This window comes from Haemaphysalis longicornis, unplaced genomic scaffold, assembly GCF_048455015.1.
Source record: "Haemaphysalis longicornis isolate Haplotype H1 unplaced genomic scaffold, Haemaphysalis longicornis Haplotype H1 scaffold_5, whole genome shotgun sequence".
In the NCBI taxonomy this organism is placed as follows: domain Eukaryota; kingdom Metazoa; phylum Arthropoda; class Arachnida; order Ixodida; family Ixodidae; genus Haemaphysalis; species Haemaphysalis longicornis.
The window spans coordinates 155607030-155632553 of record NW_027526385.1 but is presented as its reverse complement, the minus strand read 5'-3'; the positions used below and the strand labels follow the sequence as shown (position 1 = coordinate 155632553).

At 44.3% G+C, this 25524-nt stretch overlaps 1 protein-coding gene across 2 annotated transcripts in view; it reads left to right on the top strand.

Moving 5' to 3' along the window:
- The window catches only part of LOC144138775 (cytochrome P450 3A14-like), a 77869-nt gene that overhangs the window by 31749 nt on the left and 20596 nt on the right, over positions 1-25524 (top strand). Inside the window, exons 3-7 of one of the 2 annotated variants that reach the window (XM_077671236.1) lie at positions 1754-1806; positions 3201-3297; positions 15133-15258; positions 18071-18323; positions 24557-24687. In XM_077671236.1, coding sequence (XP_077527362.1) covers positions 1754-1806; positions 3201-3297; positions 15133-15258; positions 18071-18323; positions 24557-24687 — 660 coding nt within the window. The remainder of the gene's footprint in view (positions 1-1753; positions 1807-3200; positions 3298-15132; positions 15259-18070; positions 18324-24556; positions 24688-25524) is intronic. The other variant, XM_077671237.1, reaches the window with a different exon arrangement.

Here is a 25524-nt window from a genome sequence, read left to right as displayed (position 1 = left end):
GCGGAAGAGCTGTTGAGACGAACCGTGGTTGCTTAGGAACTGGTCTATGTGAACGTATTTACAGTATAAAAATGACGGTTATCAGAGAGTTTCTGCTGGCTGCGTACACAGACATCTTCTTCATCGTCACAGTCATTGGTGATGGAACATGGCGCCGGATTGTCCGTCACGTCCCATGAGAGTATATTCATATTTGTTCTCTATATATACATGGAACTGAATCAGGCTTGATGAAGGTGTTTTGTACTAGCCACATGTGTCCATTAATATAATTTGAACGAGGCACGCAAGACAATGACCAAGTGTCGTTTCTTCTGCCTCCCGTACGAGTGTCCTGACGTACCTTCACATTACAGCCATCACTGGTTCCAGTTTTTTTAGATTTTGTTTTGGTTAAAGCAGTCGACTGTCTAGCGGCTTTTACAACCTAAATGGAAAACAAATGAATCTCTTAAAATACACGTTATTCATGAAATATAACAGGTATCTCAAAATGTATATTTAAAGCGATGACCTGGCGATTTATAAAAGCGCAACTGGAATGGATAGGTGCATTTAGCGAATGACTTGTTATATGGAGGAGTCGAAGCGGACGCGAGTTTAGAACCACCGTCGGTCAACACATAGCGCTAAGATCTCATAATGTTGATGTAAATTTCTGGACTGGATATCCTGACACCCTGAGCAGTAAGGTATCCAATTTCTGAGAGGCTGTACAAATTAGTATGGAAGTGGTACTTACAACATTGAAAAACCTCAGAGTGACTCTTTATTTCCGCCATTTGTTAGCCAAATTTCAACTTATGCTGAGGGCACAAAGTATTCCCTGCAAGAGAGCGTATTTATACCATGTAGGTATAATACATCTCTCGTTGAAATCTAAAGAAGTATTCCGTAACGAAAAAGTTGAAAGTTCGTGCTAAAAAGAATCAAAACGTTTTCTTACACTACCTTCAGTAACTGTACAAGTGCCCTTACCTGTGCAATGTATCTCCTCCTTTTGGACATGAACGTGTATTACTACCACAGTATTACGCTTGTGAAGCTATACGAAAAATGCGCACCACGGATATCTGTTCCCACGGTAGCAAGTACCATAACCGGAAATCTCTCTTTACACATACCCTTTCATGTGATGTATTTTTAGGCCTAGATTGCAGCAACGTCCCCGTGAGTTTTTTTTTTGTGGTAAAGTTTTTTTTTTCAAGTAAAACAAAAGCCACTTTAGGACACCTTGTAACGATGCCTCTCTAAATTCATCCCGCTTAGAACATTCTGCCTTCTATCGGATCATTTGAAGAATACAAATGGGCTTCAATTTGTTCAAATCTAGCGGGCAGCGCCCTGAAACCCACTTTACTTCGCAAAAAGTTCCTCAACGAGCTGTCATTTACCGCCCGAAAGCCAATTTATTAATGCCGTAGCCGAGCAGTTGCAGCTGTCGTGACAAGACTCTAGAAACGCATTTGTTTTTGTTTTTCTAAGTAGTATTTAGAGCCCATATGTTCGTTTTGGATGCAGGCATTTATGGCGAAAATTGAACGGCAGGAACGAACGTTTCGGGGGCCGGAGCGTCGGGTTGCTTCTTCCCTTTTTGATAAAAATAGCAGCAAATGCCACCGGATGGGATGTGCGTAAATATCCACTCTGGCTTTCTGTAAATTAAACTTGCGGCCTAATCGTATCGAGACTGCGTATCCTGCAAAGTGATAGCGCTTGGGAATTTTCGCTACGCTTTGTGTTTTTGTTTCAGGGTTCTGCAAAGGCATTCAAGGACTGGATGGACCAGTATGGCAGCGTTTTAGGGTACGTGATCTTCTGTATACAAACAGGACAACGATTACATCAACGTACCTTTGTGTTTGAATTACGCCACACATTGGCAATCTAGTATTCAACAAATATCTGTATGTATTTTTCAGCAAGTGATTCTGTTTCTCTGTCCTTTTCTAGCAAATGCATAATGTGCCAACTAATAGAAGTTAGTACTTCTTTATCGCGACGCGCTGACTGCTGACTGCACCTGAGATAAAATACCACCGCTCCTAGCGGTTGGTTATTTTCGAGTAAGAATACTTGGTGAGAATTTACGACTGGTCAATGAAGAACTGCTATGACCTAACTACCGACGGTGTCTTATTATGGTACCCTAACCAGCACCGTCGACCAAGGTATCCGTAAAGAGGGTCATCACTGAACTTCGGAAGCGAAAGTTGAACCCACTCAGCACTCGTAGACGTGGGTGGAGATCTTTGGCAGAGGCCTGCGTCCTGCAGCGTAAACGGGGATAAGAGCTATTCATTGCAGCTGTAAACCAGACGATGTAAAGACCTAACGCATCTTATTTGCAACTTCGCACTGAGCAGCTCTACTTCTAAGTTTAATTTTTCATTCTTGTAGAGTTGAAACAAGCATGTCTTGTTAGGCGTGCAATCTCAGGCGCCTACCATGACCAGTTAGATCCGCAGAAGGACTAGCAGGACGTGTACGTTTACCTATACAACCAAAAACAACTGAGAAGTTTTTTATCGAAATGGGTGAAATTTATCTCAACAGAATTGGAGAAAAAACAATATATTGTCACCGGCCTTAAACACAATGCTCTCAAAGCTATTATACGACGTTGTACATTTCAATAGAAGAACTTCGCGGTCATTGTAATTAAGCACTGAATAAATACTTGATCGCTAATAATTGACTAATAACCAATTACCTAAGACCATTTTTTTTATTTTTAAGGTCACCTGACAGTCTGAGCAGTTCTATGAGAACTCACAGGAAGGCTCCCATGTTGGTTCTGGCAGGTGTCGCAAAAAGCACACTGGCATTGGGAAAATGTATTTGGCTCATTTTTATGCGTAAAACAACAGCATCTGGTTTGTTTTCGATACTAAATACGATATGCGAACACATTTTCCAGACTTTATCTGGACTATTTGGGGACAACCGCTTTTCTAACAGAAAGTTGCCGATTTTATTTTGTCAATGTTGTATTATGTGACTTTGATCCGGTTTGTGGATTTCAATCATTAAAAAAAAACTTTTTTTCTATTTGAACGAATGCTCAGTGATATTGCTAGGCACACAAAGGCTTGCTGAATCACACGCATGTGCGCCTGGGAAACTGCTGCAATCCGCACAATAATCTTAAACAAGAGCTATGGAGTATGGAACAGCCTAACGCTTCACTTTTTCCGCAGGTTCTTCAATGGTGCCTATCCTACAATTATTGTCAAGGACCCAGAGCTCATAAAGAAGATTCAGATAAAGGACTTCGGAAGTTTCCATAGCAGAGGCGTACGTTTGTTTTGCATGGCTTTTCAGTAGGAGCATTCCTCTTTCGACTACTTATAAAGCCTTCCACTGCAGCACTGCACGCTAAAAAGCGGCAGCATAAAATTTTTTATTACAATCGTTTTTTTTTGTAAAGAATGCTCGCTCTACTAAAAACCTGAGCAAATTTTATTATGTTCTGCAGTAACTTATTTAGACCTTCTTATATCAGGACGAACCAGAGTTGTAAATTGTCCAGTCCGCTGGTGCTGGCTTTTCAGTGACATTGCCTCTTGATGTATTATGTATTATTGTATTAATATTGTAATATTGTAGTGCACCAATATTACCAATGTATTATTGCAGTGTTTGGCATCAACCGTCGGTGATTTCTCGCCAAATCATTTATGCACAAAAGCTTGTCGTACGTCCTTACATAGAAGGTCGTAAATCTGGAGTTTTCGACATGCAAGTAGCAAGTTGTTGTTGTGTGAGTCATATCTATTATTTTTGTTTTAAAGGATTAGCAACTAATGATGATGATAGTTGGGTTTTATTGGCGCAAGGCCGACTATGGGCAAAGAGCGCCAAAGAAGAAGTTACTGAATAATGATGAGACTGTAAGTACGAAAACATGTGACTAAAAGTAAAGGTGATGCAAAACAAAAGACAATGGAGATGGCTGGTGTATAGGGCCAGGGTGATTACACATGATATGACAAGAGCTGCAGAAAGTTTACCTCAGCTAAAAACTTAAAAACACGTTGACTAGAAAACATTGGTTCGTCGGCTAAAAAGTATGATGGGTGCAAAGGAATGTGTTGTCTGTATAATTCAGGGAAATGTTTGTGTCGTGTTGTGTCAAGTGCCTTGCATGTGATTAGTATGTGGACTACGGATAGGCCCTTTCCACACCTGCTACACATGGGTCCCGAAGTTCCAGTGAGCAGGTGGGAGTGCGTCGCATGTGTGTGGCCTATCCGCAGCCTAGCCAGGGCGACTTCAGTGTATCTGTTGTGTGAGTCAGTTATGTAGCGTCCCAGTTGTGGTTTTATTATGTGTAGTTTGTTGTCTGTTTGTTGACTCCAGTGTAATTGCCATGTGTTACGAAGCTGTCGTCTGATGTGTGTCTTTAGGTCGGTGTAAGGTACTGTTGTAACGTCAACTGTAGTCATGAGAGCAGCATCACCAGCCATTTGGTCGGCGGCCTCATTTCCAGGGATTCCACAATGCCCTGGTACCCAGCATATAGTTATTTCAAGATTTGAGGCATAAGCAGACATTAGTACCTTGAAGAGAGCATTTATGACATAGTTTTTAGATGACCTTCCTAATGACAGTGCCTGTACAACGCTTTGAGAGTCTGTGTACACAATGGACTTGGGAATTTTATGTTTGATGATGTGGTTTGAAACGAGTAAAATGCCATATGCTTCTGCCGTGTAAATACTGTTATGAAAATTCATTGTTTTGATCACTCTAAAATTTGGTCCGTGCGCTGCACAAGATACCGTAGAACCAGTTTTCGACGCGTCGCTATAGAATTCTGCGCACCTGTACTTGTCCTGCAGGAACAGGAAGTGCTGCAGAATTGCATTCTTGGGTACCCTATTTTTTTCTACAAGAGTGAATGACAGGTCGCATGATACAGGACGAAGATGCCATGGTGCGATGAAATTTTGAATGGGTGTCTTGTGCGTGTCTGAAAGAGGGACCGTGAGTGCAGAAGCCTCCTCCCTAACTCTGAGAGAGAAAGGTAAGGAAACGGATGGCCTGTTTAAAAAGAGTTGCAAGTTTGATGTATTGTTCATGATGGGATTAAAAGGATGGTTGGTAAGAGACACAATCTTAGATGCATACAGCAGGTCAACATACTCCCGCTGATGCCCTAGGCACCATTTGTCGCACTCGACATAAAGACTTTCAACAGGGCTAGTGCGGAATGCGCCACATGAGAGGCGAAGGCCAAGATGCAGCACTGGGTCGAGCATTTTCAGTGCTGTTTTTGTAGCAGACCCATACACGACACTGCCATAGTCGAGCCGAGACCCCACCAAGGCCGTGTAAAGGCGCATCAGGAGTTGTTTGTCGGCCCCATATGATTGATGTGAGAGGACCTTAAGAATATTCATTGTTTTTAAGCATTTGCATTTGAGCTGTTTGATATGCGGGATGAATGTAAGCTTTTCGTCGAATAAAATGCCTAAAAACTTGTGTTCCTTGTGCACAGGAATCGACACGCTGTTAAGAGTAATGTCTGGGTCTATATGGACCCCGCGCTTCCTAGAGAACACAACGCAGGAGCTTTTTACAGGATTCAATTTAAAACCATTCTTGTCTGCCCAGCCGGCAAGCTTCTTGACGCCGAGCTGGACTTGACGTTCGCAGATGGACATATTACATGATTTAAAAGATATCTGCACGTCATCTACATACATGGAGTAAGAAATTGTAGGCGGCAGTGCCTTCCCAAGGGAGTTCATTTTTACTATGAAGAGAGTGCAGCTTAGAACTCCGCCTTGCGGCACGCCATTTTCTTGCACGTGTACCTTTGACAGTGCAGAACCAACTCTGACGCGAAAGGTTCTCTCCGACAAATAGCTAGCAAGGGTGTTAAACATACTACCAGAAACACCGAATGACTTCAGGTCAGTAAGGATCCCATAACGCCAAGCGGTGTCATAGGCCTTTTCTAGGTCGAAAAACACAGTTAAACAGAACTGTTTATGCACGAAGGCATCCTTAATATACGACTCTAGTGCCACAAGTTGATCATTCGTGGATCGCCCCGCCCTGAAGCCTGCCTGGCAGCTCTCGAGAAGGCCGTTATACTCCAAAAAGTACACGAGCCTCCGGTTTATCATCTTCTCGAGAAGCTTGCACAGGCAGCTGGTCAGGGCAATGGGTCGATAGCTAGCAGGAGAAGAAGGGTCCTTCCCTTCTTTCAAGAATGCTACAACTATGGCATCCCTCCAAGACTTTGGAATGTGCCCCGAAAGCCATATCTTGTTGAAAAGGTGAAGAAGTGTTACAAGAGTGTCTGTGTGTAAGTTCTGTATCATTGTATATGTAATGTTGTCTGGGCCTGGAGCTGAGGGTTTGCACGTGCTCAGAGCACCCCTCAGCTCATGAATTGTGAACTCCGAGTTATAAGAAGTGGCTGACGTGTCATTGTCACGTAAAGGCTTATTTTCGGCCACGAGTTTGTGTTTCATGAAAGTGTTTGTGTAGTGTGCTGAACTCGAAACGTGTTGGAAGTGTTGTGCGAGTGTGTCAGCCTGGTCTTCAAGTGTGTCCCCTGTTGTACTGACCAGAGGCAGGCTGTGTGTTTGATGTCCCTTCAGTTTGCGTATTCGGGTCCATACTTTCCGTGTGTCTGTGTAGGAGTTAATTGATGTTATGAATGTACGCCAACTCTCTCGTTTTGCCTCACGGCGTACACGTTTTCCTAGCGCCTTGGCCCGTTTGAACAAGAGGAGGTTTCCCGACGTGGGGTACCGACGAAGGATACCCCACGCCTTGTTCTGGGCCTCTCGCGCCCGCCTACAGTCCTCATTCCACCACGGCCTCCGCTGGTTGCGCGGGGCACCAGAGGCGTGGGGAATAGACTTTTCGGCGGCGTCGAGGATGTGCGCCGTGAGGAGTTGGGTAGCTTCTTCGACGTGTAGGTGTCCTATGGATGTGTGGTGTAGTTTGGATGTCTCTGTAAATGTATTCCAGTTAGCTCGTGCTTCATTGAACCTATTATGGGAAGATGGACTGCATGGGCCTTTACCTATGTATGTGAGTGAGGTGGGGAAGTGGTCACTACCGTATGGGTCAGTGCCCACACCCCACTCGAGGAGAGGAAAGAGAACTGCGGAGCCAATCGCCAAGTCAAGACATGAGTATGTGTTGTGTCCTATGTTATGGTATGTAGGCTGTTTATTGTTGAAAAGGCATGCTCCTGAAGATGTAAGAAATTTCTCTACCAGGCGACCTCGGGCATCCGTTCTGGAGGAGCCCCAAAGAGAGTTGTGAGCATTAAGGTCGCCTGTAAGAATGTATGGTTCGGGCAGCTGGTCAACCAGTGCCTCGAAGTCAGAGCTTGAAAGTGCAACATCAGGAGGAATGTATATGGAGCATACCGTTATCAACCTATTAAATATTATTGTTCGAATTGCCACAGCCTCAAGGACAGTGTTCAGAGCGACAGGGTGGCATGCTAAGGATTTCCGAGCAATTATGGCCACACCCCCAGAAGAGTGCGTGCAGCCATCCCTGTCCTTTCTGTATATCAAGTAACTGTTCAAGAAATTTGTGTTCTTGGAATTCAGGTGTGTTTCCTGAACACACATTACACTTGGCTGATTGGCATGCAGAATCTCATATACGTCATCAAGATTTTTAAGAAGGCCTCTACAGTTCCATTGAATTATGTTTTCTCTTCCCATTATTTAGTGTTAGAGCTACTGGAGTGTGTGTGTTTATGTGTCGTCTTTCGGGGCTGTGACTCTCGCCTTTCTTGGCTTGTCGGGAGGCTTTGGCGTCGGGACGCGTTCCTTGCGCTGCGTTGCAGGCAGGAACGGCCCGACATCCATGTCGTCGTCGGATGTCCGAGGGTTGCCCGACGGACCGGGCCCCCCGGACTTGGCCCCCCCTCGGGAGCCCTTCGCTTGAGCCGCCACCGCCGAGGGCGTCCGGGGCGGCAAAGGCGGCACGGGCGGTGCGGTGGGAACCGGTGCGGGGCCCGTGGTGTCCATCACCTCGGTACCCTCCAACACACTGGAGGACGGGGAGACAGAGGCGGGAGCGGCACCGGTCCCTACAGAAGATGTCACCACAACCGCTGCTGCCTCAGCAAGCGGCGTGGCGACGGATTGGGCTGCCAGAGGCAACCCAGAGGGGGGCGGCGGAGGGACCAGGTCAGACTCACTGAACTGGGTCCCTGTGGAAACCAGACGCCGCTCCGCCCCCCGGCGAGCTGCGTCGGCGTACCTCCCCAGAGGGAAAGAGGCGAACCTCTTCCGCGCCTCTGGGAAGGTGATGTTTTCAGTGATTTTGAGGTTGATTATTTTCTTTTCCATCTGGAACCTTTCACACGTGCGGGAGTACGCAGCATGAGCTCCATGACAGTTGCTGCACATTAATTGTTCAGCCTGGCAGTTATCTGTCTCATGATCCTGCGATGAACATTTCGCACACGTTGTTTTTCCACGACAGGAGGTGGTGCCATGCCCGAACCGTTGGCACTTGAAACAGCGCCGCGGGTTCGGGATGTACGGCCGGACAGAACAATGAATGAAACCTGCTTTGATGGATTCGGGGAGTGAGGAACGGTCAAATGTTAAGATTATATGCTTTGTCATGATTTGCTTATTATCTCGCCGCATGGTGATGCGCCTCACTGCCGTCACGCCCTCGCCCTTCAGACCTTCGAGCAGATCGGCTTCTGTCTCATTTATCAGATCTGGCTCAGAAATCACACCCTGAGAGCTATTGAGGCTACGGTGGGGTGTGACTCTGATGTCCAGATCTGCCATGCGATTCTGGGTAAGGAGGCTTGTGGCTTGCTGGTGAGTGTTCACCTCGACCAGGACTTCGCCGGTTCTCAGTTTCTTGGCTTTGAAAGACTTGCCCAGGATGCCCTCAAGGAATTTGGTGATAAGGAACACTGACTGGGAGGAGATGGGATTCGACTTGTCAAGAGATTCAACAATCAAGAATCGCGGATAGTTATCTGGCTTTTGGGCTGCAATTGTTGGCAAGGGTGGGAATGTAGCTTCGGTGCGGCCCCTTTTCGGGGGCCGATCACGTTTGGGGGGGGGTTTGGAAAATGCCATGTGATACATTGGAAAGCAGGGAGACGGGGGTACTTTCTCCTTTGACCTTACCCTGGTAGTCAAAGAGGTCCCGGAGCCCCCTGCCTGGTAGACAGGCAGGGAGCCCATCGGCCGGAGCTTGACCAAGGCTCCGACGGCCACCGTTTACGGCTTCTACCCTTCACCTTTAAACACCTCGCCACGGTTGGACACGGCTTATGTTGGGAGCTCGGGGTCCGCGGTGTCGCTGCTCACCGTCACCATGAATACTCAAGGTGCCCCGTGCGGGGAGGATTAGCAACTAAAATTCAAATAAATGTCCAGCGTATCAAGGTAGGTGGTTGATTGATTGTAGGGTTTAACGCGCCGACGCCACGCAGGAAATGAGGTGCGCCGTAGTGGAGGGCTCCGGATTAATTTTGACCACCTGAGGATTTTTAACGTGCGCCGAAATCTCGTACACGCGGGCGTTCTTGCTTTTCGCCTCCACCAGAAAAGTGGCCGCCTCGGGCGGGAATCGAACCCGCGTCTTCATCAAAGTAGGTACAATGTGCAATATATAACGATATGTGCTAAAACTGCAAGAAAGACATCTAAAATAAAAACGTAAAATACACAGCGCGGAAAGCACTAAGAGCAACTTTTCGATTTCAACAATGTAAATTATATAAATACATTTCGAATACCACATATCGATAGGTCAAGCACCGTTTACGATGATCATAAATAAATAACGCGGTTGCCGCGGTCGTTTCGTTTGCTGTTTACTTCCAAAATTCGTTTGTATTCTGACGACTTCTTCTCGCTGAAGTAGTTAGCAGATTCCGCTGCTTTTTTGTTAACGCAGATATTGAAAAATCAACCCTCTCTTTGATTCTTCGTTTTGTGTCCGGTTTAATTAATCCATAGGAAATTTCCAAAGGCGTAATAAGTGGGTGTCTACTGCCGGGAAGTATTTGGTGCATAAATGTTCCTTACTGTGCCTTTGATTAGCTGTCAGCACTAGAACTATGATTCTTCGATTGGTTCGACAGGACTGGGTGGAGTGCTTCGCAGTATGTTCGGTTATTGGAGGTGCGAGGGGCGTATATTTTCAGGGATCAGGATTTGAAGTGCGGTAGTGCTGTCGAATAACGGTTTAATCGCCGCGCGGTTTATTGGTTAGACATCCAAGAAAATATCTTCAATGCCAGGGTCAGTGCAAGGTCCGGCGCTGTGTCCAGAGAGAAATTTTTTGTTATGTTGGTTGAGTCATTCACCGTATTACATCGACAAAGTTAATATTTTGAGTTCTTCACATTAATTCTGTACTTGCTCCTTATTTTTAATCTAACCACGTAGTGTGATGTGCAATGAAAGCCTGATAAATAATAAGGATGCCCTTTTTGCGCGCTGGAAAGGACTTAAAAGCCTATCAATTCCTCTGATGAATGGTAGGTGAAGTTGTATATCATATCTGTACATTGGAAATGATGGGTTATTTTCGCTCTATGATGAATTTGACGAACACATATTATAAACCTGGGTGCAAAGTATTTATCTGCACTGTTTGACTTGCTCAAACCAAGATCGATGTCCTCGCAGCCTTATCTGCAGTGTTTACTTGTATTTCGAGAGCTTCATTTGTTCCGTATTTCCTTCCGAAGCACGACTGACGTCAGCGAGTGTAGAAGGATGGAAAAGGATATCGATTTTTTTTCCGTCGGCATGATGGGCTATTCCTCTGCAATACCACGGTTCGTCTGATAAGGGGCTATTACGGTTCGCAACTTCAGCCGTTCGCCATTAGATGGCCTTCTGCTGGGTGGTTGCTCCGGGTTCCGTTTTTGCGACTCTGATAGCACCGGTTCTCTCGCTAAGTGCTTTAGTGCCGTCATATGATGGCTCTTTTTCTGACCTTTGTTATGCATAGTCCTCGCAAACATGCCATTATTTTTCAATGAAGGGAGCCAAGGTGTTCTTTACACTCGCTATGAATGGGCTTAGTTGGTGCTATGGCCGGCGCTCGGCTTTTTGTGAATGCTTACGAGATGCGTTACTGCTCTTGCACAGTGAACTTAAAGCTTTAGATGTTCAAGCGCTTTTATTTCTTAACCGTTGCCCAGACGCTTATAATAGGGTGGTTTACTGTAGAATGTGCATTCGTGTGGCAGCCCGTATTTATAACGGGAACGTAAGACCACTGCAAACTTGGCCACTTTTCCTACCCTGTTTGCACGTAAACTTATAGATGCTTGTTCAGAGCCTCATACTGCCGGTACAAGTTGTAGCACCGACACTGTCATGTGACAATAGTTGCTCAAAATATAATTGTACGGCATCATACTTGTAACAATATTTGCAACGGTGAATAATTGTAACCTTCTTAAAAAAAGGCAAGCTGTGAAATATTTCGTGTAACGGTATACTGAGGAAGAGTAGCTCGGTTATGAATAATTTTCTGGTCGAGCATTACAAATTCAGCTCAGCAGCATTTCCCCAAACTTTTACTCAGATTTTTGTTACAATATCAGGATATTTCAAGGCTAATAATATCATTATATTTGCTGATGGAGGAAATGCAGGGTATGTTCCTTTAAAGTGAAGCCATTTTGTTTTCAAGAAAATTTGTTAAGTGTACTACCTGCGAAAATAAATCGCACTACTTGAATGATGTAATGAGAAAAGGAAAGGGCCTCAGGGTCTGCGGAAACATTTCAAGGAATGCGATTGGTAAAAATGATATACAATCAAATTCCAAAAGCTATTTGCAAGTTTTGGGGGGCAAATATGCCCCTTCAAGTGCAACACAACTACAGCAACCGATCTGCATCTCTAAGGTTTATCGTTAAGGAAAACTCACACTAAGATAAAATTCCCCACCTCTTTCGTATAAACAGCACCGTCCAAATAAGATTTGCACGGCTTTCAAATATGTACAAAACCGGCGCGGACTGTTATAAAATTTGCAGACAATAGCAAGCGTATTTTAGCTTGCGCTGCAGGCCTTATCATTTACGATTTGAAGGAACAAAGATTGCAATATAACAGTACACTAAGCCATAGAGATAACGAACATCATGACTAAGTATTAGCACGATCGCGTCATAAACATTGTACTTGCGTGAATGCCACTTCGCTTCAAGCATATAGTGCCACAGTTTCTTTTTGTGTGAAACACCTTCTCCAGGATGATTCACACCGTAGGCTTGGAGCAAGCCAAGTGCCGTAGGTGGCGGTGCTGATATCAGCTTCCTTTATTCAGAAATTTTCTAAATCCGCGGAATGCCGTGAAAATTCGTATATAAGCAAAAGTAAAAATAAACTAACCGAAAGTCGAATACATATTTCACAGCTATAATCATTGTGGTTGAAAAAGAAGTGAGGTGTGTTGGAGTGCGGAGGATTTATGGTGGAGCAGATTTTCGTTTTACGTAGTAAATGAATGGTGTTTGTCTTTCCGTAATTTGTGGTGTTCCAAACAAGGCAAGGGTGCAGCAGTTACGCTGGCACACCAGTAAAGCTTTGAATAGTGCAGGTTGGTTTTTCTCAAGAAATTATACACATCGCCGTTATGCACCCAACGGCCTTTGCAGTGACGTGAACAAATAGTGAACATGCAGGTCCGTGCTGAGTAAATATAAAAAGTTTCTAGAAGAGTTTTATGCAAGTAGGATATTTTGACGGGAGTGGTGCACAACCTAAAGTTGTGTTGAATGTGCGCATACTATTTTGAAAAAAAAAGACGTTCGAGTCAGTTGGAGAAATCTTTTGAGGGTGTTACCATTAGTCACCTTAAAGCATTTTTCGGTGATATTTTCGGCTTTTCAGGGGACGCCACAGGTGTCAAAGAAAAAGCCCCTATATTCGAGTCACTATTGCAGGGAAAACAATCAGTATTTTTTGTTTATTTTAACAATATCGAGTACAAATCACGTAAGCTTTAATGGACAATATCGCATCCATTGAGGTGTGCAAGATGATCTAAATAGAAACAAACCACGCCCCCGAATTCCAGCACACCGTTTCTATAATTTACGTATCAGTTAAAAAGCGACAGACACCACATGCATCATATTTTTCAAGAAACAACTGCACGCTTATGCAGCATAAAGACTTCCTAATTGATGAAAGCAGCTTGTTTTCGCCATTTGGCTGCGGCGTTTTTACGTGTGTTTCTACATTTCAACAGACCCTTTCTGCCTATTTTGCTGGCGAATCTATGCTGACAATGGTGTATCACTTATGTTTGGGAAACAAGTCCGTTAACAAAGAAAAACGTATTTTTTCCAGACCTTACAAAACGACCGGGAAGCTGGAAACGCGCATTTATTTTGCAGGTTCATTTAAATTACCGCCCCTAAAAGGAAACTGAATATTGTGCGTGTTTTATTGCTCAAGTAACGCAGCCCGACACAAAGACTGGGTTACAAACTTATTCTAAATAAATGCCGATATTATCAACCAAGTAGATCTAAAGCCGAGTCTAGAGTGCTCTATTAAAGTTAATTTGATATTTTGTTAGATTGCTGAACATCCCAGAAAATCCGTTCCCGTATTTTGGGCGCAAAAATGTTGGATCCGGTGCCTGCCTATTAAATTCGTAAACGGAACTACATATCAAATAACGCTTTTATACTTTTTTACGAACTGTACAATAAACTGCTAAGCCAACACTCCAACGACACCTTCTCCTCATTTTTTTTATTGAATGCCACGTCCTTGTGATTGTTCAAATTTGGAAACGGGTACATCCCTTTTCAACCGCTATTGCAGTTACACCGCCCGTTGAAAGGCGTGCAAAGAAAGGCATTAAAATGGGCTTTTTTTTACCCGGCTGATGTCCCTGTTCAGCCTGTTAGAACTCGTTGCATGTTGCGAATCGAAGTGTTAACCAGTTCAGCCAGAACAAAAAAACATGGCCGCATATAAATGTGATCGAAATACGGTAGTGCTGTGCAGCCGCACCCGGGAAGGTGCCTTTCTTCACTTTCCGGCAACCTGACTTGCTCTTCCCCTCCCATTTCGCTCGTCCCTCTATAAACATGGTGAAGGTGTCTGCCAGTAAATTCACATTTCGCGCGCCACACTGCTCGCGTGCCACGTACTGGAACATGTCTTTACTGTTGGACTTCTCGGAAAGGTGACAGGAGGGCTAGTGTCGCGAGCGTATGGTTTTTCGCCTTTTTAGCTCAAAAGCTTTTCCCAGGAAGTACATAAATGAAGGGTGCAAATATCATTTAGGTATTGATGTTTTGCCTAAACATGCCCATGTTTTCCTTTCTGATGGCGAGTACAGACATTGCCACCAGATTTGGTCGTTTGGTAATGGTTCAAAAATTATTTTACCTTTTTGCCGGCGCCGGAATTAGGGGATAGACAGACAGACATTCTGATCTTTGGTATTATTGCAGGCATACAGACAGACCACAAGTTTTGCGTTCGAGCAGCCTAAGAAAGACTATAGCCTTTAAAACTATCAAATCATTCACGTTAAAAAGACGCCTGCCGACTTAACGGCCGCTGCCGTTTGTACTTCTCGCAATATCTACGAAAATTCACCGTATCAAGCGACACGCAAAGGGCACGTAAGACTTTTACGGGTAGCCAACCTGAGCTGCCAGACTACTAGGGGTTTTGAAAATATAGGAGCGGTGCTTCTTTTTCGTAGGACCCGCCGCGGTGGCTGAGTGGCTAAGCCGTTGCGGTGGTGAGTACGAGGACGCGGGTTTGATTCCCTGCACGGGCGGCCGCTTTTCTGATGCAGGAGAAAAGCAAAAACACCTGTGTGTGCGACATTTCTGCGCACTTAAGCCCCAAGTTGGTCAAAATTAATCCGCAGCCCTTCACTACGGCGCGCCTCATCGCCTGCCTTGCGTCGGTGCGTTAAACCCTACAATCAATCAATCAATCAATCAATCAATCAATCAATCAATCAATCAATCAATCAATCAATCAATCAATCTTTTTCGTAGGCGGCTTTACACCGCTGTATGCGTTCAAACAAAAAAGTGATGTTTTGAGAATAAAGAAGCTGCTCTTACTGAACTGTCATCATAAGCGTGGGGTGTACTTGCAGATTACTTCGGCATTCTCCCAATCTCACCCAACCAACAGGCACAGCCTCACAAACGCCTCTGGTCAACGCTGGAAGGAAATGCGCAGCCTCCTCTCACCTGCGTTCACAACGAGAAACATGAAAAAGGTAAGGGGACAAAGTCCGGTGCTTTCACAATTTATCACGCGAAGCTTATGATCACTGTCGTCATTACGTACCGAACTATTCCTTATTTTACACATAACTGTCACTGCGAGCAGCAGCTATCCAGCAGTAAAATATTGTAGTTTCTAGTGACTTTTGATTCGCCTTGAGACGGTGGTGGAACTGTTTGTAGAGGCTGAACTAGTTGGAAGTGTTATTAGGGATTGAGTGTTTTCGCATCGCGGTCAGTTTTCAGCGGACGCCTTACAGGTTTATTCGTATTAAGGGTAAAGTTTGTTTGAACAGATCTGTTGTGGTGTTTAGGCAGCGGGCGTTATCGTCGATATTTCAAGTGCGTAATTTTAAGTTGAATCCTAGTATAGGACGGCTCCTAGAAATTACGTATGGTTTCGCGCGTGAAAGTCGGGTTGCACGTGTTCTGTTATACAATTCATTATACGTTGTATTTTATCTACCCGTCTATTCAGAAGGGTTGCCAAGGGTTGCTGTGCACGTGTTCATGGCGTCACCTTGAAGCCTTAGTGTTTCAGGTGTTCACGCAATGTTTACACGGAAAATCTCTTTGACCTTGGGCGGCACGTGCGCGTTTGTGTCGCGTTCATTCTCTTATTTGCTTGTTTTTTGTTGTCACGTCGATCCGCAGACACAGAGCGGCAGAAGAACACGGAATGAAACAGCTTCTGAGGGAGATTGACGTGAAGCCCGTCGGCGGCTAAGTTAGCGGCGGCGGCGCAGCGTTCGCTCCGGCGGTGTTGTTCATCGGAGTGACGCCAGATCGAGATGCGCGCGGCTGTGCCCGAGCATGTGTTTCCGCATCTCGCGTTGCTTGGCCCGCTGCTGAAATTCTGCTCGTGAATGGCGGGCGAGAAATGCTGTGTTGGGGCAGTTAAAGCGAGAGCATGGTGCCCCAGTCCGGCCGATCCTCAGCATTGTGAGGTCGGCGCAGCTGCGAGGCGTGATTTACGGTAAATACACAACGACATAAATACGATATATCAATTAAGAGACAAAAAGAAAGCGGAGTGGGTAACGGAACAAACGCGTGTTAAGGACATATTAGTGGAAATTAAGAAGAAGAAATGGGTGTGGACAAGGAAGGTAATGCGAAGGCTAGATAACCGTTGGTCATTGAGGGTAACGGAGTGGATCTTTAGAGAGGTCAAGCGTGGCAGAGGGACACAGAAAGTTAGATGGGTAGAGGGGATAAAGAAGTTTCAGGGGATACATTGACAGCAGTTATCACAGGACCGGGGTAATGGAGATCTATGGGAGAGGCCTTTGCCATGCAATGGGCGTAGATATGCTGCTGCTGCTAATTGTGATTACTTTCTCGAAATAATGCACGAAGCAAAGAAAGGCTTCTGACCTCCAATACTACATCAATATAGTTACAATACAAGTCATGCGTAACGTCCCAACGGCGAGTGAAAACATAACTTTATTAAGACCACACATGAACCTCAAGGAATGCCATGCTTACGCGTTACTAGATTTAACAATGGATCTTCGATCAATTTTTCTTGTTTTGCTGGCGTTGGCAACTTTCCACCTTCGTTCTGCACACGGACGACACGAGAAATATGGACCCACAGGGGTGTAATACCTTCGCTGTACAAATCTTGCAAATTTCATGTTTCTGCATATTAACTGTCGCATCCGTACAGAGCAGCAGAACTCGGGCGCAATGGGCTCCGCAGGGGTACCGTACACAACGGTGAAGTTCAAAAAGTAGTCGATAGTCTAGGTGGTCATAGTTCTTATTCCAGCATCAGGTTTTGCTTTATTGCCTGCATCCAGCTTTCAATTAACGAAATGGTGAAGTAGACCTCCGGTCGCATATGTTGTCGTGTCCACTAAAATCCATATAAGATTCGGCAATTCACAAGTTTTTCTGTCATCTCTTCTTTTCTGTCGGCCCTTTAGATCGTTGTCTCGGCACACTGGAGGCATTGGGTTATAACGGGTAGACAAATAACCACTCCTTTATGGATGCCCAAGCGTCCGCTAAGGCAACTTTCTTAGGAAAAGTGATACGCTCACAGCGGCTACTCTCTGGTGCAGGATGCCTATACGGTACTGCGGGCGCGAGCACTTGCCGGGTTTTTGAAGCTGAAAAGGGTGCGGTATGAAACAATGTGACCAAGCATAGGTCGTAACTTTCCTACTGCCGGTGCAGTTCGAGGACCAACGGATAATCGGCCGTGTTTCCCGTTCAAGAGCTGTACACGTTCGAAGCTGCCGTTCAACAATATGAACGACAGTCGCTCTCTTGGATGGCAATTACTTCTTTTTGTGTCCGCGTCCAAGCCAATTCCCGGAAGTCAAGATGCGCGACGTGAATGCCAATCGAACCACCGCTCGTTTCCATACTCTCCGTCGGTCCTCAGTCAAGGTTCATGCCGTAGCAGATTGAACGCGTGCCTGCGTGTGCTCGAATGCGTTGTCTGGCTAGACACCAGCGCGTGTTCCCCCAGGGGTGCGCTTTCAGGGAATGACATCGAAATGACCCTACAGCTGAGCCAGGTTTACGCCCAGAAAACAATTTTTCGAATTATCCGACGGTTAAAACAGTTTAATGACGCCAGGTAGTGTGCTGGAAGCTAGACAAATTAGCCTATACCGAACAACTGCAAACACTGGAGTATCAGTAGGAAGATCCGCCTGGAACAGTCGCCTCATAGTTTTATAGCACCGATCAATTTGTGTGGCGAACGTGCCGGCCACAAATTTTGTATGTTTTTCGTCGGTATGTTGAGCAATCGTTTGTTAATATGGTCGCATTGTTCGCTTGCAGATGTTCAACCTGATGGAAGACGGCACAAAAGAGTTCCTGGACATACTAGAAGGTCTAGGGACACGAAAAGAATCTTTCGAGGCTCGTGAACTTTTCCAGCGACTAACAGCAGATGTTATCCTTCGGTCTGCATTCGGGCTCAAATCGAATGTCCAACAGAAGAACGACGCCACCAGCATTGGTGAAGCCCTTTTTCAAAACAGCCAGCAGCACTTTCAGCAGTTTCGTCAGGCATGGAGGACCTATCTCATCGGTAAGGAGTGTTTGCGTGCATATAAAAACATGAACAAGTTGGCTGAAGGGCCGCAGATCGCCGACCACTTATTCTTTGTTCCCCCGAGCAACGACGGAAATTGGTACTAATTGATTCCCCAAAATTACTATTAGTAACACCTAAACAAAAACACAGAGAGGCGAGACTCTCAAAAACAGCAATGAGCGTAAAAACAAATTAAACAGCATCATCACCCCACACGAAAACACGTCCCGTCAAACAAGAAAACCAGGCCCATTATATACAGCAGTTAATAGCAGAAACAAATTAGCAATGGCTTAGCTCGGCTATGCCGGGATATACGTAGCATGAGCTAAGGTTCAGCTGGTTATTCTTAGGTTTCTTGGTTGTTTAGGATTAGCTTATTGTCATACTTACTGCTGCTAAAACGATTTCCAATTCAATGCAATCCAACCCAGTCAAGTCCAGTCCAGTCACTGGTCCTCCCGCATGCGCACCACGGTTCTCCAGGAGTCACGCGAAACGGCTATCAAGCGGCTCCAGCGCACCGCCAGACTTAGCTACTGCGCAACGGAGGCGCACAGCTGGGCACGCGCCGGCGCCAGTGCGTCTGCCGCGGCTATGACGTCACTCCTCTGGAATGCGCGCACATCGGCGAATGTGCAGACCCTATTCTTCACACACCTGTAGTCCAATCGGATTGGATTTACAATCCAATACAAACAACTTTAATCCAATCCAATCCAATCTAATTCAATGCACCTCGCTCTTGCGCAGCACGGTCTTTCAAGGTCCACGCAAAACTGCTCCATCTCGGCCAGTGTTGCTTACGCTAGAAAAACACAGCAATTATTACCTCCGCTTCCCAATTCACACAGTTGGCCATACCCTAAACGATATGAAGCACGTGTTATCTTTCAGTGCGTACATTCAAGGCTCGGTTTCCGGCGTACGTGGATGTGTGATTGTGTACACATGAACAACTAACGCCATTCCGTAGAGGATGGCACAATATCTAGATGTAAAAATATGTAAGCGCATTTAAAGAATTTGCCTCTGCAGGCAAAGCAGAACAAGTGCAGTATGTGTTACATAACTCGCATGATTTAATCAAAATTGAATAAAGGCAGGTTTTTTTTTTCGCACGCAAATCAAGTGACACATGTAGTAAGCTGGCAAAGGTTGTTCTATTTTTTTAGAAATATTAGCTCAAACTGCTTCCGACAGCACAAACAAATCCATCGTGCTTACATCTTGATATGGTGGTTTATACAAGTTATGCGAATTCGTTAAAACCACTTTCCAACTCTAGACAAGACCAATTTCTCCCTCAATAAATCAGTTATTTGGCCAGATTCTCGTTTCGTCTTCTATAGCATTCTGGGTTTCTTCCAAGTGTTTTTCTTCCTGTTTTCGCTAAACAATACGCTTGAATCGAAAACAAATAGAGTGCTATCAGATCTTTTCCATCGTGTTTCGTTTGCAAGAAACTGATTGACAGTTACTATAATTATAGTCCGCCAGCCAGTGTAAAAAGATATTGCTAATTGCTAATTTAGCTTTGGAACATTTTATTCTGCGCAAATTCTAAAATTTAACATCTTTGAAAGCTGTTTAAACCATATTATTCTAAAAAGGCACAGACAAGTATATCCAACAGCCTTTCAAAGAGGAGCAAACGTTTCACCTCATAATAAATGCCTCTTCTCAGATCAGCCTTTTCTAACGCAATCCAAACTAATTATTTTTGTAATTGAAGTCAGTTTTGTGAGCCTTGGCCCCCTGCAAGGAGGCAAGCCTTTATTAAGATGTTTCACTCACTTGTGTGGGCGGTCCACGCATCTACTGCCGCAATCATAATTTGCAATAAAACTTACGGTGATTTTTTTCGACTGATTGCAGACTTTTAAAACTATCCGCACACGTGCTTCAAAACACCTGATACAAACAGCACACTGTCTACTGCAAATGTTTAGAAAAACGCGTTTCACCATAGCTATGAGCTGTATAATTTGAAAAAAAAAGATTATAGTTCAATAAAGGCAAGCCATGGGCGTAGCTTGCATGTTAGCATCAGGCAGGGTGGTTCAAGTTTCAGAAAACTCTTCTGAACGTTGACTGCAAAGGCACTGAAGTGTAAAGGGTCAGTGTTTTCGCGTTACTTCGCACACGCACAAGGGCCGTTTTTGCTTAAACTATATGTTCTTCATGAGCAAGGAAATATTTACATTTGGAAAGTAAATCATGAACACAAATACACAAACCTTTTTGTCTTTGGCTTAGGAACTTTCGGAATATTCTTTACAACTACACGAATTTTTATTGGACAAGTATTACCGTAGCCGCTTGTATAAACACGGTGATTATCAGTTTTGCAGCATTCCAAAGTGTGCTTGTTGAAAATTATCCGGAAAAAAACTGTTGTTATTAGATAAGCGGTGAATTGTTAACGAAATTCTACAAATCTCAGCGCTCTGCTTTGAAAACTGAAATATCCGCGGGCCGTTCTCTTTAATTCACTGCGCCCAATTTTTTGTCAAAACATTTCTTGAAGCTCTCCACAGAATGAAAACTTCCATTTATTCAGTCTAGGTTTTTCCTCTTATGCATCCTATGCATGCCTAATCTCTATCCGTGCAACAAAAGTACAAGATGAGCAGTGGGAGTTGTATGCGTGTGCTCTTTAGCGGACGCCTTATGAACGAAAAAAGCGCCGCAAATACAACGGTTTTCTCATCCCTCGTGAAGAATGTTTTGTGTATAAATTTTGATATCAACACAAATAATAATAATGCAGTTGAGGTGGAAGGTGCATCTAATGACCACTCAAAGATGCTGTTTCAAATCGCAACATTCAATCGTTCCTCGGTGCCCTTGATTTGAATTTTTACCAGAGTGAACGTCCCATGAGTAGATAAAATAGCATTTGTGCGCGTTCGAGTACTCAGTAATTGTTACCTTTTCAGCACTGTCCAGCTTCTCTTCTGATTGTGAGGATGCAGAGATTGTTCAAGAAAAGTTAGGTTTTCAGACACTTTTTTAGACGTTGGCGAGTGAGTATATATCGCCACCAATGATTGCTGGTTACGGAAACGGTGAAGTCTTCTAAACAATAAACAAGTGTTCAAAACCACCCTAAACAAAAAAGATCAACCATTACAGCATTTGGAATTGAAGAGTGGACACGTTTGGTTATAGCTTAGTTCTTTAAACACTGGAAATGGTTCAGCAGCGGAGCTGTTTAGCAAATCATTAGAGTTTGGTGTTCACGTTGAATAAACAGAGAAAATGCCGAGCGCTCGTGTGTGCATGGCTCATGGCAACCGCCCAGTGTCCCCGGCGCCCACTTGTGAAGCCAAGCATGCCCCCTTAGGGAGATGGACAAACTTAGACAGAAAGAACTCTGGCGTTCGCCGTAACCATGGCAACACTTGCTCGGAACAAGAAAGACTGGTTATAGCGTACGCCCCTCCAAAGTGATGTCCAATAATCATCACTTTAGTCCCAGCTTTTTAACGGGAGAGCTGTCTAGGGGGGCACAGATCCGCCGTTAGTAGACAGGAAACCCCCAAAGCATCCAGAAAAAAACTTGGTCAGAGAGGTCCCGGGATTCGAACCCGGCACCTATATGACTTGAAGCCCACAACCTAACCACTGGTCCACACGAGAGGCCCGAGAGATACGGGTTAGCAGCGGTGGAGAACAATAACACGTGCAACCAATTGAAAAGAAAAATATCCCCGTGGTCGAAATCCAATCTGGGTCCTGGCTTTATGAAGCCGGCGTCTATACCAGTGAGCTATTATCGCATTCCGGGCGCACAGCTTTTCATTTGGGTTGGTAGCGTGGGTGTTCGCTTCCAATTTGACCACCGGTTCTAGGGCGTAATAACGCGGTTTATGGTGGGAGAGATGTGAAAGCCTGCGAACTTCACGATCCGGGCCTCCCAGTCATGGAGAACTTTCAGCGGCAACTTCACAAATAAATGTGAGGTGATGACATATGGAGAGGAAACTTAGCGCCTTACAAAACAATTTAAAAGTAAACTGAGGTGGGCTCAACGGGCCATGGAACGAATAATGACCGGAGTAACACTCAGAGGCAGGAAACGAGCTCCTTTACCTCGAGAAGAAACTAGAGTAGAAGGTATCATAGCTCAAACGCAGAAAAAGAATGGACCTGGGCTACCAATATATTTGGGCAATATGTCTCACCGGTGGAGTATAGCGTGGCAAACTTGGCACAGAGAGGCGGGTCTACAAAACAGGAAGGCCAATTACTCAATGAACGCACGACATAAGGAATATCGGATGCGAGGAATGGACTAGACCGGCGCAGGACCGGAGCGGTTGAAGGTCAGTTGGAGAGTCGTTGTTCCTGCAGTGGATCTATGATGATGATGATCCAAAGTCGTATCTCCGATGGCGGGAGAGGTGGCCACCCGCTCTGATTTATGTCATACAAGGGTTAGCTCTGGACTCTTAGAAATTCCAAAGTTGGTAGCGTAAATACAGAAATTATCAGAACTGAGTTTGTAACCACAAAATATGGCTCACAGTACTGTACACATGGTCATTGATGCCATTGTACTTCTTCGGGTTAAGGTCAAAGTAGGGCAACTTGAATCCATCACTTAACTTTGGTGAGGACATTTTATTCAGCATTCAAAAAGCGTCATAGTAGTCACAGGTACGAAAATACTGTCACGAAGACAAAGATGACTCAGTTGGCTTGAAGGAAAAGCAAGATTATTGGAGCGAACTTGTGCTCCCTTAACAACTCCCCTGAAAACTCAAACTTGTGCTCCCCTAGAAGATCCGAGGTTACTTCTCATGGCATTCTAAAGGCCAAAAAAACACGAGTGTACGCACAAACTATTTCAAAGAAACAAACTCAGTTGCTGTGGGTAAAATATCAGATAAAAGAGCAACTATAATGGTCTCCTGTTTGAAGACGGTATATGATAATGGACACATGTTAGAGATCACACATAAAAAAACACATGTTGCAGGTGCACGCACAATCCTTGTTAAGGAATTCGAAGGAAAGCTACTTCCGTCGATGCACGGCTTAACATAGGTGTGGAAGAGTTGGGAGTACTTGACGTTTGTAGTGATTGAGTCTAGTGGCCTAGCGAAAAAGCAACATCAAAAGAAAGGGGTGGCAAGACGTGCCCATTTTAGGTATGCCTGTGTGTACGATGTAAGCAAGTGTGTACTTAGGTATGTACGTATGTAAGCATTTATGTTTGTATGTATGTATGCATGTATGTATGAATGTATACATGCATGCAAGCACGGGTGTGTGTATGAGATGCTGCAGCAACTTGGCGTGTCGAAAGAATTTCCATTTAGAAAGGATGTATCCATTCCTCCGAAATTTTGCAGGAATTTATCATATGACTTGTGTAGCAAAATATTAAAGGCACAGACAGCCCTGTTTTCAAACAATACTTTTAAGCCCAGTTTGGTGTGTTGTAGACAAGCTGGCGAGATCAATGTGCCCCTTATGATTACCTGGAAATATAAACAAGTTTTGGTAAATTCTCAACAAGAGCTACTCCAAGAAATTAACTACATAACGCGACATACCACCGAATTCTGAAGAAAATTATTGGAGCAAGTCTTCCACAGCCTATTAATGAAGCTTAGCATAGTCACAGCATAGCTATGGGATGATGATGATGACTAGATTTCTATTGCACAAGGCCGACTAAGAGCAACGAGCGCCGAAGAAAAAATTTAATGAGTGAAGTGGCAGTAAATATAAAGCATTTCAGTAAAAAATGCGAAATGAAACAAAAGGCAATAAAGATGACTGATGTAAAGGACCAAGTTGGCAATGTGCTTGATAAGAAATGCGATGTAAAATGTTTACGTACATTTGTTGTATGTATGTGTGCGGGCATGCATGGAGGCATTATTGTGGAAAGACAGCAATAAGTGAAAAGCAAACATCAGAAACTACTATACCGACGAAAGCAATTTTTCACTGATGAACTATTTGTCTTTTTTCCCACACTCATACAATATATTTGCCTAAGGCAACAAATCAAATTTCCTGCGTTTCAGGCAAGACAAGTCAGGCCCTGTATTGTCGTTTATTGCAACTCCCCATTATTCGCCACAGATAATATCTCACGTGCAAACCTAGACGAAGGACTCCGGTGGCAAGTAATGCGATGTAGATTCAGCTATGGACCCTCAACGAGCAAGTTCTGTATAAAAAAATGCATCCATTCTTTCTTTCAGCATGCTTTCCAGAGTTTTCCAGTCTGTGGCGGATCGTGTTATCTTTCTTAGCAAGGTTTAAAAAGGCGGCAACGGACAACATCCTAAGCGACCTCATGGCGATCATCAAATTCCGTCGTGAGAACCGTGAGGTGAGTTGCTTTGCCCGCAACCATTTATCATATCCTCCAGTCCTATTAAAAAGCATGGATTAAGAAGGGTTGCAGTTCGGGATGAACATGTAGTAGAAAAGAAGAAAATGAAAATAACACATATAGGCGATGAAGAAAAGCTAAAACATATGGCTACACAATCATCACCGAAGTAGAGTAAAACTCGTAACAAATTGTTCAGCAACACCACCCAACAAGTACTTCAAAAACACATGGTTTTTCATAGTTAAAAAACGGAATACATTTTTAGCGGGAGTTCTGTCTTCTGCGACTCTGCTTTTGCTACTTCCCAACAGTTTTCGATGAGATTGTATTTGTGGACATTAATTAGTGGGTGTGCATCCTTTGAATATAATAAATAGCAAGACACATTTTGACGTTATGTGCGCAGTAGTAGCTGCTGAATTTGCCAAATTATGTTGGGGTATTCCCTATTAACGAATAAAAAAAACATCGACGGAAATATCAGTAGATATGATTGAATCCTAGCGTGCGTACTTTAATGAAAGCAAGAGAACAGATATTACGGTAGATCCACAAACACAAAAAATACCTGCCTCAGAGAGATGCTCCCCATGGACAAAACAGGAATTGCCTTCTCAATATGTTTTGATCACTCAAATGGCACCATAAAACTTTGATACCATGTTCATTTATAAAAAAATGGCCGATACAGCTCAAATTACTCACAGGATCCAATATATCTCCCGTGCCAAAAAGGGAATATATTCTATTCCTTTTCCTAGCGGTGAAAAAGAGATCAAACGTTCTCGGTTTGCATTAAAACTCTTTTAGGAACTACTCCAATCATGTGTA